General features: G+C 49.8%; 2 protein-coding genes across 6 annotated transcripts; one reads left to right on the forward strand and one right to left on the reverse strand.

Moving 5' to 3' along the window:
- Positions 1 to 10: 10 nt before the first annotated feature.
- Positions 11 to 10,865, reverse strand: GLB1L (galactosidase beta 1 like). Of its 2 annotated transcripts, XM_065880099.1 has the most exons (17): positions 10,695 to 10,865; positions 9,236 to 9,362; positions 8,893 to 9,059; positions 8,489 to 8,639; positions 7,941 to 8,001; positions 3,876 to 3,970; positions 3,603 to 3,777; positions 3,456 to 3,514; positions 3,231 to 3,352; positions 3,081 to 3,121; positions 2,765 to 2,883; positions 2,375 to 2,449; positions 2,166 to 2,255; positions 1,927 to 2,040; positions 1,507 to 1,638; positions 604 to 819; positions 11 to 441 (listed from the first exon to the last, which is right to left on the reverse strand). In XM_065880099.1, the coding sequence occupies exons 2-17, from the start codon at positions 9,302 to 9,304 to the stop codon at positions 178 to 180; spliced, it is 1,950 nt and encodes a 649-aa protein (XP_065736171.1). In that variant the 5' UTR covers positions 9,305 to 9,362; positions 10,695 to 10,865; the 3' UTR covers positions 11 to 177. The 2 variants fall into 2 exon arrangements, with proteins under 2 accessions (XP_065736171.1, XP_065736172.1); XM_065880100.1 differs by lacking the exons at positions 3,603 to 3,777; positions 3,876 to 3,970; positions 10,695 to 10,865 and having other exon boundaries at positions 9,236 to 9,304.
- An 85-nt stretch (positions 10,866 to 10,950) lies between these two features.
- Positions 10,951 to 14,622, forward strand: STK16 (serine/threonine kinase 16). Of its 4 annotated transcripts, XM_065880294.1 has the most exons (8): positions 10,951 to 10,989; positions 11,351 to 11,540; positions 12,347 to 12,566; positions 12,817 to 12,950; positions 13,136 to 13,256; positions 13,382 to 13,477; positions 13,884 to 14,005; positions 14,121 to 14,622. In XM_065880294.1, the coding sequence occupies exons 2-8, from the start codon at positions 11,455 to 11,457 to the stop codon at positions 14,257 to 14,259; spliced, it is 918 nt and encodes a 305-aa protein (XP_065736366.1). In that variant the 5' UTR covers positions 10,951 to 10,989; positions 11,351 to 11,454; the 3' UTR covers positions 14,260 to 14,622. The 4 variants fall into 4 exon arrangements, with proteins under 4 accessions (XP_065736366.1, XP_065736367.1, XP_065736368.1 ...); XM_065880295.1 differs by having other exon boundaries at positions 10,987 to 11,540; XM_065880296.1 differs by lacking the exons at positions 10,951 to 10,989; positions 13,382 to 13,477 and having other exon boundaries at positions 11,455 to 11,540; positions 14,121 to 14,259.
- Positions 14,623 to 14,991: the final 369 nt, after the last annotated feature.

The raw sequence follows: 14,991 nt of genomic DNA on the forward strand, positions 1-14,991 counted from the left end.
CATAGAGGTGTGTGGAGCTGGTACTGTCTCTGGAATTTTAATCACAATGAAGTGTGGCAAGGAAACTGCACTTGTACTTACATTCAGACCTGTGGCCTTTGTTTCCTTACGGTCACCATGACTAGCACCAAGGGATCCTGCCCACTCCATGTCCCAGGTCCAAGGGTTACCTTTCTTTCAGTGCCCACTTAACTCCATTGGTTCAGAGGCACTTTCAGCTGAGAGGGAATAGATGTATGTCTTATGCACAGTGCTATTGAGGATAGGCCTATCCAGGAATTGGATTTGGGGCTGAAGAGGCACATTTTCTAGCTCCAGCAACGTGATTTTGTTGAGGGCTCCCCTAGGAAACAGCAGGGGTCTTGGCACATAGAGGGTCTGTTGTGGCCCCCTCTTTGTCCAGTAGCGGCCCAGGTTAAACCCATTGATCCAGACTTGGCCCTGGGGAGGAGGAAGGAGAGGAATATAAAGGATCAGCTCTCAAAGGGGTACAATTATCCCCTTTGGGGTTTCTAATCAGAGGAATAATTTCTGCTCTCCCTCCTTCCAAGATTTTCCTCTTACCACCCTACTCCCCAGCCCCACCCTCACTGTCAGCAATACCTTGGTCCATCCAGGTAGAAAGAGAAATGTGTCCCCGCCTGAGTCTAAAATTGGGAAGGTTGTAGAGTAGAAGGTGGGGCCAGAGGGAGTTTGAGGATGTGAGCTTTTCAGCAACTGGTTGGGAAACCACCACTTTACAAGATTATCAACTTTCAGAGGGAACATCAGCCACTGGGTAAGGACCGTTTGCCCCAGAATTGGTGGCTCCAATAGGCCCTGTGAAGAAGGCAAATGAAAATTCATCATTCTCTAAGTTCTAAGGCCAAACTATCCCTACTAAAGCCCTGGGATGCAACTAGTGGCCATGTCCAGGTCCCCACAAGCTGCTGCTTTGCTGCCTAAGCCCTAAGGACATAGCTTTTTTTTTTTTTTTTTTTTTTTTTTTGTGGTACACGGGCCTCTCACTGTTGTGGCCTCTCCCGTTGCGGAGCACAGGCTCCGGACACGCAGGCTCAGCGGCCATGGCTCACGGGCCCAGCCACTTCGCTGCATGTGGGATCTTTCCGGACCGGGGCACGAACCCGCATCCCCTGCATCGGCAGGCAGACTCTCAACCACTGCGCCACCAGGGAAGCCCAGGACATAGCTCTTGTTTATCTTCTATTAGGTCCCTATCTTTCCAAGGGAGTTCGGTCAATAAGAATATTGGGGGGTGGGAATTCCCTGGTGGTCCAGTGGTTAAGACTGCGCTCCCAATGCAGGGGGCTTGGGTTCAATCCCTGGTCAGGGAACTGGATCCTGCATGCCACAACTAAAGATTCTGCATGCTGCAACTAAAAAAGATGCCATGTGCTGCAACAAAGATCCCACATGCAGCAAGTAAGGCAGCCAAATAAATAATTTAAAAAATGAAATTAAAAAAAAAAGAGTATGGGGGCAAGGGAGTGGGCATAGCTAGCTCACCTTGAAGTCACTGCTGTTAGACCCAAAACTGAGCCTCCCCATGTTCTCCAGCAAGACATCCAGTTTGGCCCCCTTTTTCCCCGTCAAAAATAGGTTGTGTTTCATGTTTCGTTCCAAAACACCCTGAAACACCTGTGGATAAGAGTGTCTGTAAAAGGGAGGAGCTCAGCATCTAGCCTGTGGCCACCACACAGGAAGCCACATTAGGACACTGATTTAGAGGGCAAAGAGAATATAGCTCTTCTGTCACTTATCCATTCATAATGGAACCTTATCCTTAGTCAAACTCTTCCTCATCCCAGCTTATCCCCTCAAATGTGAGCAGGCAGTGGGAAAAGGTAGATATGGGAAATTTAAGACTAAAGTGTGCTGGGGAGGAGAGGAAATGGGCTCAGAGATAGCCTGGTATTAGGTTCTCACCCCATCCACCATCACGTAGGCACGATCATGGACTCCACTGTTTGGCACCCAGAATTGTGTTGGCTCAGAAACAGTATGGGTCAGATAGGTCCGGTACAACATATACCCATGGTCCTGGGTGTGTAAGAATAAGTTTATAAGCTGAGAGATAAGAAAGGATACTGTGGGGAAGATGCATAGCTGAGGGAACCCCTGGTATAGCTGTTGCCATACCCACCGGATGGGGGATTATGCTTTACCTGGTTGACAGCCTCAAAGGTCATTGGCAGGATTGAATGGATGGGCCCTTGGGGACATAGGAAGTCTAGGAAAGCCAGCAAATTCCCATCCTGTTAGAATAAGGGGAAAGTATCAGAATATGAGGGAACTTTCAGAATAGAGGGTAGGACAGGCTGGGCTATTTAGAGAATAAAGGGGTAGAATTAGAGAGTAATGGAGAGAAGCTTACCAGGTGTAGGCTCAAAGGTCCAAGCATCATCTTGGGGCTGGGGGGAGGTAAAGGTCCCAAGGGAACTTCCTGGAACTGAGACCAAATTCTCTCAGGAGCCATAGGAAAACCACACAAAGAACCCCTATTCCAAGACCCTAGTGCAGGGTTCTTAACTGGGGGTCCGGGGAAGGGCTTCAGGGGTCATGAAGGTTCTGTAATTTTACACATATTTGTGTGTGTCTCCCCAGGGAATCCCATTTGGGTGGGTGAGAAATGCTGCCACAGGGTGCTCAGAGGGCTCTCTGGCCCAGAGAACAAGCACTGATTTATGGGATCCCTTTACAATTTGGGTACTCCCTCCCCCCAAATTAATAAAAGCTTTTGGTGCTTAATGAAGTGGTGGGGCACCTTGCTGATGACATTTCGAATAGCAAAAAGCTTAGGTGTGGGGTCCCCTGCTTCAGATATGGGTGCATCGTAGTCGTAGCTGGTAGTAATTGGAAGAAAGCGTCCCTTCTCATCAGCACCTGGTCAAACCAATTTAATTAGTTCCATATATCTTTCAGGTGATAGGCACTAAGCAAAGAAATGCATGCAGAGAGTTTTGCTATCAGCAGGGGCAGCAGTGGCCACATCCAGCTTCTAGCGTCCTAATCCGTGCAGCCCGCAGATTCTAATTCCTTGCTGCCTCCCTGCTGCCACCCCAGGGACCATCTGGACTCACCATTCCAGTATCCAAAGTTGGTACCTCCATGGAACATGTACCTAAAGTGGGGGAGAGCAGGGGTAAAGGTAAAAGCTGACCCACTGAATCTTAACCTTCATCCCCAGCACCCAGTTACAGAGTCATGCTGGCCCCAGTGTCTCCAGTTACATGTTCACACTGGCTCCCAACTTTAGCATGTTCTCTAGTCCTTTGGTTACAGCTGGTACGGAGCGTGTGGAGTGATTCTGGCCCCAGTAATCCAGCCAGCCTGTGTAGTACTCAGAGTTCACCTACAGCATGAAGTGAAAGGAGCTGTGAGGCAGATGGAAACCGAGCTCAACCCATTTCCCACTCTGACACCTGCTTTGATTGCCCTCCCCTCTGGCTCCTCACCAATGGCCCGCGGGGTTCATACTTCCGAAGCAGGGCAAAGATTTTGGTCATGTTGTCAGCTGCAGAAAGGAGGCAAAGGTGAAAGATGAGCAACATGGAACAGGTGCCCCTTCCCCAGACTTCACTCTGAACCCTTGCTCAGGAGACCTGGGCCAAAATCTATAGTGGTATAGAGTCCCTGGAGGGAGCCACATTTGAGGCCTTCAGGGCCATCTGTGGTGAAGAGCAAGATCTTGTCTCCAAGCAGTGCACGGAAGAGCCCAGCCAGGTGTCTCATGTAGCTCATGTCGCAGGCCCCGTAGCTACCGTATTCATTCTCCACCTGCCAGGGGAAAGGAAAAGTGGAGGTCAGCTATGAGGTGGAGAAATTAAGGACACCATCACCTCCTTCCCCTAGCCCAGTCAACTTTCCACTTGTACCTGAATGCTAATGATGTTGCCTCCATTGTGGTAGAGCCATGGATGTATCTTGGGCAGCAAGACCTTGAACCAGGAGTCCACTGCGGCAAGGAAGTCTAAAGGAAGGGGAAGTGCTCTGTTCATCAGGGCACCACCACCTCTGCAGCCCCCACCCCTAGCCTCAGTGCTAGCAACTTCAGTGCCGCCTGAACTCTGGGCTGCACTTTGCATCCCACTTGTCCACAGCTGTGTCTGGGAAGCGGTGACTTGTCAGGAGAATCTCTGAACCCTAAGCACTTGTATAGTTGCATGGCAATGAAATCTGAGCATAGGAAACAAAGCAGTATTTCTTGTAAATTCATTTTTTAAATGTAAGAAAAATGTTAAAACCCATCAAATGGAGCTGTTATTATGCAATCATATATACTTGAGATTGCTATGAAGTAGCATGGGAGTTTACAAAAGTGTAGAATGTCTGACCTGCACCCTGATGTAACTGACAGTCCAGGAGATTTAAGTCATCAAATGAAAGATGATATTAGGTATCATGCCTTAAATTCTCAACTCCTATTGGTGATTTCTGTTGACTCACCCTCAGAAGACTCATGCATGACCTCTGCCTCCTTACCTAAGCAACTCCAACTCAGGCTTCAGGTCTTAAATTTCACTTCCCCAAGGTCTTAAATTTCACTGATATCCTAGATGAGGGTAGATCCCCCTGTTACACACTCACATCACCTCATACTTCCCTTTCGAGTGCTTAACAAATTATAATTAAGCATTTATTTCTGTAATTGTTTCCTGTTGGTCTCCCCCACTAGTGAGCAGGAACCTTGTCTGTCAGGTTCATTTGCTGCATCCCTGACATTGAGGACAATGCTTAGCAGATAGCAGACTCTCAAAGGTGGAGTCAACGAAAGATATTTTAGAGGGTATTTTTATATTCTTAAAACATTTAGGGTTTCCCTGGTGGCGCAGTGGTTGAGAGTCCGCCTGCCGATGCAGGGGACACGGGTTCGTGCCCCGGTCCGGGAGGATCCCACATGCCGCGGAGTGGCTGGGCCTGTGAACCATGGCCGCTGAGCCTGTGCTCCGCAACGGGAGAGGCTACAGCAGTGAGAGGCCCGCGTACCACAAAAAAAAAAAAAAAAAAAAAATTTAATTCCTTTACATTTTGTGTTCTATATAAAGGAGGCCCAGGTTGTTTTGCCTCCTTTAATCCAAGCATACATTAACTCTCATTCAACAGGTATTTATGGGTGCTCACTATGCACTAAGCAGTGTTCTAGGTGTTAGGGATACAGAAGGGAACAAAATGGACAAAGATCTCTGTCCTTGTGGAATTTCCTTTCCAGTGAGGGAGGCAGTGAATTAAATAATCAGGTAAAATATGTAGTGTGTTAATGCCAAGGAGAAAAAATTAAGCAGGGAAGGAGGATATAAAATGGTGGGGTGAAGGGAGTTTAAATTTTAGAGGGTGGCCCAGGGAAGGCATCAGCGAGGTCGTTCTGCAGGGAGATAGAGGCAGTACCATGTGCAAAGGCCTCAAGACAGGAACAGCAGAGAAGCCAGCATGAACAATGGGGAGAAGAGTGGATGTCAGGGAGGTGACTGGGCCAATGAGGTAGGACCTAATAGACCATTTTAAGGAATCCATGGTTCGTATTCTGAATGAGTTGAGAACCTGTTGGAGAGGTTTAGACAGAGAAATGACATGATCTAAAATATATATTTAAACTTATATTTTAAGAGGATCACACTGACTGCTGAATTAAGAATAGACTACATGGGGGAGGGGCAAAGAAGGGAAACCAGTTAGGAAGGTATTAAAGTAATCCAGCTGAGAGAGGTGGTTTGGACCAGGGTGGTGGCAATGGGGGCGATGAAAAGTAACTGAATACAATATATTTTGAGGGTGAAGCTGACAGGATTTTCTGACGGACTGAATGAGGGGCCTGAGAGAAAGGTGTGAAAAATTCCACCACAGTGTTTAGCCCGATGAATTGGAAAATGGACTTGCCATTAACTGAGACAGGGAGAGTGTATGAATAGCTGGTTTGGAAGGAACTTAGTTGTATCAGTATGCCTTTTAGACCTCCAAATGCAGAAGTCAAGTAGGCAGTTGGATATATGGTTTTGGAAGCCAAGGGAAGGTCCTGACTGGAGATATATATTTCAGAATCATTAGCTATCAGATGGAATTTAAAGCCACGCAAATGAATGAGATCATAAAGGGAGTAAATACATATGGAAAAGAGAAGTGTCCAAGGACTGAGCCCTGACACACCCCAGCATTTAGTGGAAAGGGAAATGGAGAAGGATCAGTAAGAGACTGAGAAGGAGTGGTCAGAAAGATTGTAGGGGGAGGGGCAGGGATCACATAAGTGTGGTATCATGGAAACGGTGAGAAGAGTATTTCACAGGACAAAATGATCAACTGGGCTGAATGCTGCTGACTGGTCAAGGGGGATAAGATCTGAGACATCACCATGGATTCAGCAATGAAGAGGTCACTGGTCTTGAGAAAAACAGACTGCATGTTGTTTTTCCATCAATACTTTATCATTTTAAATGTATTTCATAGTCAATTGAGTTTCGGAAATGCTATAAGTGGCATAAAGCTCTCCAGCACCCTAAGAAGTGAAACAGCACCTGGAGAGTCCCCAGCAGATATAAGGAATTTTGACCTTTTTAAAACAGTAAACTTTTTAAAAGGTGTAAAGCAGATAGAATTATTCCCTGCTCTAATGACTTCCTACTTGCACCTGAAATGAAATCCAAATGCCTTGAAATATTGGGCATCTCATCTTTTCTTTTTCATGCTCTTTCCCTAGGTGATGTCTCAGTACGCATGGATTTAAATGCCATCCTTACACCGATGACTCCCAAATTTATACCTCTAGCTCAGACCTACTCCTAAGCTCTACATTCACACATCCTATTGCTTACTTAATATCCTCCCTTGAGTGATAAAAATTTAACATGACCAGAACAGAACCATTGTTTCTTCCCCAAAAGTTGTTCTTTTGCCACCCCTTGTCTTCTCTATCTTCCCTAAGTCAATAAATGGCACCACCATCTTGACTGGCCAGAAACTTGATTCCTTTCTTTCCTCATCCTACCCACACTGCCCCCACCCCTCCCCCTCTCATCAAATCTGTCAATAGAGTCCTGGTGACTTTTATCTCCAACCTATAGCTCAGTCCTGCTCTCTTTCTATTTCCACCACTATCACATTCCAGGAGCCATCATCTCTCTCCTCAGCTACAATCATAGTCTCCCAGTTAAGTTTCTCCACCTCTACCCTTGCTCCCCTCAATCCATTTTCCACATCCAGGCTAACGTAATCTAAAAACAAATCAGATAATTCTGGTTAAACTCTTTCAATGACTTTCTACTGTGCTTATAATAAAATGCAAACCCCTTACAGTGGCCTGTAAGATCCTGCATTAACAGTCCCTATCTATCTACAATTTCTTGTCATACTACTCTCCCTCACCCACTGTGCTCCAGCCATGCTGGCCTCAACCATGCCATGATCTTTCCTATCTCTGGGCCTGAAAAGATACCATATCCGGGAACTCCCTGGCGGTCCAGTGGTTAGGACTTCGCACTTTCACTGCCGAGGGCCATTCAATCCCTGGTCTGGGAGATCCTACAAGCCCTGAGGTGCGGCCAAAAATAAATGAATTAATTAATTTTAAAACAATACATCATTCCCTCTACCTGGTCGTTCTCACCTCACTCTTCATATGACCGGTGTTTTCCCTTCCCTAGAGTAACTGAAATGTCATCTCAGGAAAGCCTTTTCTGGCCTTCCTACCTATAAGAGGCCCTGTTATTCACTATCTCAACTCCTTGTCTATTTTCTTGTGTAGTATTTTTAAATAATCTTATAAGTTTGGGGTTTTTTTAAATTAACGTTTCTTCCAGACTGGGTCTGTCTGGTCCCCCATTTCCTAGCATTCTGCTGGGCATGATGAAAACACTAAATATTTGAATGAATGATCTCTGGGGCACTCAAATGACCCATTTTGTTGTTGTCCTTTGCTTTTTTCTGTGTCAAGTCTTTTTTTCTCAACTCACCTGGATCTGAAGTTCTCAGATGAATTTTAGGTTTTCGAAGCAACCAGGCTGGGAGACCCCCCTGAGACAAACATAAAGACAACAGAGAAGTGAGTGGGGGACTTCCCTGGTGGCGCAGTGGTTAAGAATCCGCCTGCCAATGCAGGTGACATGGGTTTGAGCCCTGGTCCGTGAAGATCCCACATGCTGCAGAGCAACTAAGCCCGTGCACCACAACTACTGAGCCCGCATGCCACAACCACTGAAGCCTGCGCGCCTAGAGCCCGTGCTCCACAACAAGAGAAGCCATTGCAGTGAGAAGCCCACACACCACAAAGAAAAGTAGCCCCGCTCACTGCAACTAGAGAAAGCCCGAGCAGCAACGAAGCCCCAAGGCAGCCAAAAAAAAAAAGTGACTGGGTTTTGTTGTCTGGGAGTGGAGTAGGGGAGGTAAGAAGGGAGGAAGTTGAGTATAGTGATGGAAGTGACCCTAGAGTGGGGGCAGATGCGAGTAGTCTGGGAACTGCACTTGGGAGGCTTTGCTTCTATTCATTCTCCCACTAACTCACCATCTCCCACTCTGCACAGATGTAAGGTCCTGGTCTCAGTATGACCAACAGGTTTGCTAAAGTTGCCTCTTTCAGAAATGCAAAGAGGTCACGGCTGGCATTAAAGTTATAGACCCCAGGCTCTGGCTCGTGGTAATTCCAGGGCACATAACTGAGAAAGGAAGAGGTTAACAAGGGCCCAAGGCAGGGAGATGCCGCGGAGGCCTATGGGCTCAGGCCTTGCAGGGAATCTCCAGGAAGCTGTTGGAAGGAGGTCCTGGCCCACCCTTTCCCACCCTTGGCTGGGAGGCCCTGGAGCTAGAACCTCTCATACACAGCCAATCTTCCTGTCCTGATCCCCTTCTTAAGGGGGTGGTAGGAAGAGTAAATCCCACCCTTCCATGGCTCTCGGGAGCACTTCTTACAACTGTATGGCGTTGAGGCCACTCATTCGCATCTTGAAAAGCCGGTCTGCCCAAAGCACCCGTGGTACCCGAAAGTAGTGCAGGCTGCCAGACACGTAGCGGAACGGGGCCCCGTCCAGGAGGAATCTGTCATGATCCCGATCCACTACAAACGACCGAGTGTGTGCCTGCAAGGGGAGAGACGGTGCTCAGCAGTGGTCTGGAGTCGGGGGTCAGCTTCTGCCAAGAGCAGAGATGGAACTAGCCCTTCCCAGTATTCTGTTGTTTTCACTTTCGTTCTCTCCTCCGCCATATCTGATCCCGTCTCCCCGCACCCAGCCGGGTGGTTTGATACTCATCCTACCTGGGGCAGCAGCCGCGTCAGGAGTAGCAGCAGCAGGGAGGGAAGGCAGAGCAGCTTCTGGGGAGCCATGGCGCTTTCGGGGCTCTTCTAGTCAGAGACGGTGGTCCAACCGTCACGTGGCGGATTCCTGGGAGGGAACCTCAGCGAGCAAGTGGGCGGAGACCACCTCAAGTTGCCAGGCGAATTAGTCTGGACTTTGTCTACAGCCTGCAGCTACCCACTACTCTACTAGTTTGTAAAATCCTCTACATTTTGATACTCAAAGTGCAGTTCATGAGCCAGCTTCACCAGCATCACCTGTTAGAAATGCAGAGTCTCAGATCTTACCTCAAACCTATAGAATCAGATTTTGTATTTTGACAAGCTTTCCAGGTGCTCCTAAGCAAACTCAAGATTGAGAAGCAGGGATTTCCCTGGTGGTCCAGTGGGTAAGACTCTGTGCTCCCAGTGCACTAGATCCCACATGCCACAACTAAGAGCCCACATGCCGCAACTAAGACCAGCGCAGCCAAATAAATAAAGATTGAGAAGCAGTGCTCTACTACACTGAGCCCCCTGAGGGTGGGGAGAATCTTATCCAACCTGAATCCTCTGCTTCTATCACAGGGCCTGGCACATAGCAGGTTAAATCTAGATGAATGTCAGAAACAGGTTCAGAACCAAGGGAAACCAGAGGAAAGGGGTGGGGGGGACCAGATTACAAGAGGAATCTTTTTCCTGGAGAGTCCTTTGCTGCTTCAACAAAAGAGACCATCTAGGCCATCCTATTTTCTTTGGATGTGCACCTCTTTCCAATTTATCCCTGCCTGCTTAGGCAAGAGAGGTGGAGGACAACTGCTTGGTTCCAAGGCTTGGGAATTTGTGAATTTCCATTACACCTGCCTTCACAGTCCCAAGCCTGGGATGTGAGGACCAGGATAATATTATTATTAATAATTTCTGATTACTGACGCTGCTGAGAGCTATGTGTCAAATACTGTGCCAAGCACTTTACCTCTCATTTAATCTCCAGACGACTCTATGATGATTATCATTTCCATTTTACTGATGAGGAGACTGAAGGATACAAATATTAAGTAGCCTGTTCAATGTCACACAACTAGTTGAGTAGAGCTGGGATTTAAACAAGGCAGTCTGGCCTCACAGTTCATGCACTTAACCTTAGGTACTATTATACCCATTTTACAGTGAGGGAAAGTGAGCCTTCCAGAGGTTAAGTAACTTGTTTAGGTCACACAGCTAATAGGTTATTAAGACAGGATTCAGACCCTAGTCTGGTTCAAGAGCCTGAGCTCTTAACCACTGAGACTACGGTAATGGGATACAGGCCAGAGCCCTCAAGGTTGTACTGATCAGAGCTCCAGGGGGTCCAGGCCGCCAGCACCTGCCCCTCTCAGCATCCACCTCAGGCTGGACCGTAGCTGGCTGCCCAGTGCGCGGGAGGTATGACGCCCCCTACCTCTGGCTTTGGGAGATGGAGGTCCTGGGGGGCCTCAGGCCGAGGCCGGCTTTGCTCCCCTTTGGCGTAGGTGCCTGCGTCTTGACCCGTACTGAAGGACAGGTGTGGACCCCTCACTCGGGTCCTGGGACCCGTCCTCCCCCAGGCCTAGCCAGCACGGGGCCTCTCAGCTCCACGCCCCCACATCGTCTGGGTGCCCAGAGGTTGCTAGCATACTACGGGCCGTTACACAGGCGCGGGCTGATGACGTAATCGCTGTTTCCGGTGTCTGGCGCTTCCCTCCAGCCGAAGCCAGGTGAGTTGGGAGTCCAGGCTGGCCCACCCTGGGCTCTGCGCACCGAGACTGGGGTGGGCTCTGCAAGTGGTGGGTCCGGGCCTCGCACCTCCCCGCCGGAACCCCCCCATGACCTGCCTTTGCAGCCCAACGGGCGTGGGAGTGGGAGTCGCCTAAAGGTGGGCGGGGGTTGGAGGAAGTGGCCTGGGAGTCGCCGTGGGGCCTGAGGCTTTTAGGCACCTGACCCCAGCCTTGGAGCCGGCGTTGCCAGGGCCCATTTTTTTCTAGGTTCCGAGATCTGGCCCTGAGCGCTCCACGTTGCCACTTTAGGGGTCTTCTGGATTGTGCCCGGCCAGCGACCCTGCCGTTCTTTTCCTTCCAGCATGATCCGCTGGACCCCCAGCGACTTGCCTGAAAGAGACCTCTCAACCTGGACGAACCCTTTGGCAGCCCCAGACCGTCCTTGAGGAGGATGACTGAGACACTATGGGCCACGCGCTTTGTGTCTGCTCTCGGGGAACTGTCATCATTGACAATAAGCGCTACCTCTTCATCCAGAAACTGGGGGAGGGGTGAGTGTTTGGAAATCATTTAACTAGTCCCTAGGGTTATGGTGTTTGAAGGACAGCAGTCTGCACATGATAGGGGCACAAAAGTTTTCTGCCTAGTCTCTGATTCACTTGACAGAGCCCAGCTACTGTGGTGGTCAAGAAAGTGGATTGTGGAGCCAGGCTTCCTAGATTCACCATGTATGGCCTTGATAAGCCATAGTTTCATCTGCCTTTTGGAGCTAATTATGCTTCACTTGTAGGGCTGTGAGGACTAAACCAGATACTGCGTATCAAATGTCTCCCCTACGGCCTGGTTCATAGCACTTGATAAATGTTGACTGTTATTTATTTAATATTTATGGAGCATCTGTCATGTGCAGAGCCCTGCATTAAGATCATAGCACCTAGGGGCTTCCCTGGTGGCGCAGTGGTTGAGAGTCCGCCTGCCGATGCAGGGGACATGGGTTTGTGCCCCGGTCCGGGAAGATCCCACATGCCACGGAGCGGCTAGGCCCGTGAGCCACGGCCGCTGAGCCTGTGCATCCGGAGCCTGTGCTCCTCAACGGGAGAGGCCACAACAGTGAGAGGCCTGCGTACCGCAAAAAAAAAAAAAAAAAAAATCATAGCACCTAAAAGGTGACTCTGTCCCTGGTCTTGAGCTCAAAGTGTAATAATCTTCAGACTTCTTTTTAGAGTCACACCTTGGGAGGGTTGTTACTAAATGGGAAAGACACCACCCTGCCCCACCCTTCTCCCCAGGGAATTCCTCTGGGTCCAAGCAATGTGGGAAATGACCATGGTCCTTCACTGACCCCTTTGGTCCACAGTGGGTTCAGCTATGTGGACCTAGTGGAGGGGTTACATGATGGACAGTTCTACGCCCTGAAGCGAATCCTGTGTCATGAGCAGCAGGACCGGGAGGAGGCACAACGAGAAGCAGACATGCATCGCCTCTTCCATCACCCCAACATCCTTCGCCTTGTGGCTTATTGTCTGAGGGAGCGAGGCACTAAACATGAGGCCTGGCTGCTGCTACCCTTCTTCAAGGTCAGAAAGTCTCCTGGCTATGGAGGGGGTTGCAACAGAGCCACCTGCCAAGGGCTGTGTGAGCAGTCAAGAACGTTGGGAAGCAGAGACCGTGTTCTGGTTTGACTACTTCAGATTTGGGGTTTAAGGAACCCAGATGGGGCTGTGGGGTGTGTGGTGAGATGGTTGATAGGCTTTGTCATGGGGAAGGACTCAGGCTCAAGGAGCAGAGGCTAAAAAAACATCAACTGTGGGGAAACTTGTTTTGCAGAGAGGTACGCTATGGGACGAGATAGAACAGCTGAAGGACAAAGGCAACTTCTTGACTGAAGAGCAAATCCTTCAGCTGCTGCTGAGTATCTGCAGAGGCCTGGAGGCTATTCATGCCAAGGGTTATGCCCACAGGTCAGTGGGAGGCTCCTGTGTACCTGCTGGGCAGAAGGGAAGAGCCTCATCAAGAGAAGTGAGAGGTCTCTGCTGTCCTCCCAAAGAACAGCCCCCATGATTCTTTTGCGCCCCCCCTCCCCCCCGCCCAGGATTCCAGCCTTCCTGTCCAAGGACGCTCATGGTTCGTTTCCACTTTCCTGCAGGGACCTGAAACCCACCAATATCTTGCTTGGAGATGAGGGGCAGCCAGTTTTAATGGACTTGGGTTCCATGAGTCAAGCATGCATCCACGTGGAGGGCTCCCGCCAGGCTCTGACCCTCCAGGTAAGAGTCTCTAGGTTCCTTTGCCTACCTGTTCCCCATCCTCAACCCCTTCTGGTGCGTGCCCCAATTTGGTCACATGACCATGACCTGTGCCCCACTTTTGAGCTCTGGGGCCACTGTTCCAGGACTGGGCAGCCCAGCGGTGCACCATCTCCTACCGGGCCCCGGAGCTCTTTTCCGTGCAGAGCCACTGTGTCATCGATGAGCGGACTGATGTCTGGGTGAGGAGGATGTGGGTGGGAATCTGGGTGGGGAGGAGTGCTGCTCTGTACCTACTGTGGAGTAGAACAGGTCTTTGGTTTCTAGCGCATGGGGCCCCAGAAACCACGTATGCCCTCATCCGCCCTCGACTCTCTTCCTGGGAACTGTCACTGACGCTGTACTCAGTTGCTCAGGAAGTGGTATAATCCCGCCCTTTGAACAGGGTGAGTACAGCCACCTGCCAGGGCTGAAGGCAGTGGCCAAGCACAGGGTGCAGAGGCCTCCAGCTAACTCGCAGTTTCTCTGGGCCCCGGTGGTGTCATGTGACTGAAGTCCGCATATTGTAGTTTCCTTTCACTACAGAATTAAGGGGAGCAATATCACCTACACTGGTCCCCTTCCAAGGAATAACCAAGTTATGCTTAGTCCCTAGGCTGTGTGCTATATGCCATGATGTTTGGGGAAGGCCCTTATGACATGGTGTTCCAGAAGGGTGACAGTGTGGCCCTTGCTGTGCAGAACCAACTAAGCATCCCGCAGAGCCCCAGGTGAGCAGTGAAGGGGGCAGCAAAAGCAGTTCAGACTCCTCCCAGCCGTTTGCGGGGCTGGAGCTGTAGCACAGGGGATGGCTGCCCTCATCACCCTGCCTTCCTCCTTCTACAGGCATTCTTCAGCCTTGCGGCAGCTGCTGACCTTAATGATGACCGTGGACCCGCAGCAGCGCCCTCATATTCCTTTCCTCCTGAGTCAGTTGGAGGCATTGCAGCCCCCAGCTCAGAGCCAGCACACTACCCAAATCTGAACAAACCAGTGGCCATGTTGAGAAGGTGGCCCCTGTGCCTTGGGAAGAAGCTCCCACCCCTTAGTGGAATCTCCATCCCTTCTAACCAGGACAGCTGTCTTGTAGTTGGGGGCAGCTGTGGGGTGGGGACAGTCAGCTCAGTCTTCTGTCTCTGATTCTGCTCCCTTACGCCCAAGAGCAACAACTGGACTGGGGGCCTGACTGGGTAGTGGTGGGTGAGGGTGGGGAATGGGGAAAGGGGAACTGATAGAATCTGGTAAAGGTTCTGAGCAGGACTGCTGAGCTTACATCATGATCTGCCTCCAAATCTGGGAGCAGGAAAATGTATGAATAGAAGAATAAAGTGAAAGTAGCTTGGTGTGATCTTAGTTTCATTGTGCCTGGAGTGAGAGAAGAGGTGCAGGGGGCCAAAAGTCTGGTTGCCATTTCCAAGGGAGAGCCTGGAGAGAAGAGGAACTGGCGTAGTGTCAAGAATGGCGTGAGTTCATCATTCCACGTACGTAGGCAGGTGTGCCTACCTTAGATCTGGCTGGTTGGTGGTGGGCAATACTTCTCCTAGCTTGTCTTATTCAGAAACTTCAAGATGCTCTGGTTTGAACTGGCTTCTATGCCTAGAACTGTGACCAGGGCCGCCTTAAGCACCCTCACCCTCAATTCATACTTTCATTTCTTCATTCCCAGGGCTGGGTAGCTTAGTCAGAGCAGCCCGGCTAGTTTTCCAGGCAACGGCTT

The sequence above is a fragment of the Phocoena phocoena genome, chromosome 7 (genome assembly GCF_963924675.1).
Source record: "Phocoena phocoena chromosome 7, mPhoPho1.1, whole genome shotgun sequence".
Lineage (NCBI taxonomy): Eukaryota > Metazoa > Chordata > Mammalia > Artiodactyla > Phocoenidae > Phocoena > Phocoena phocoena.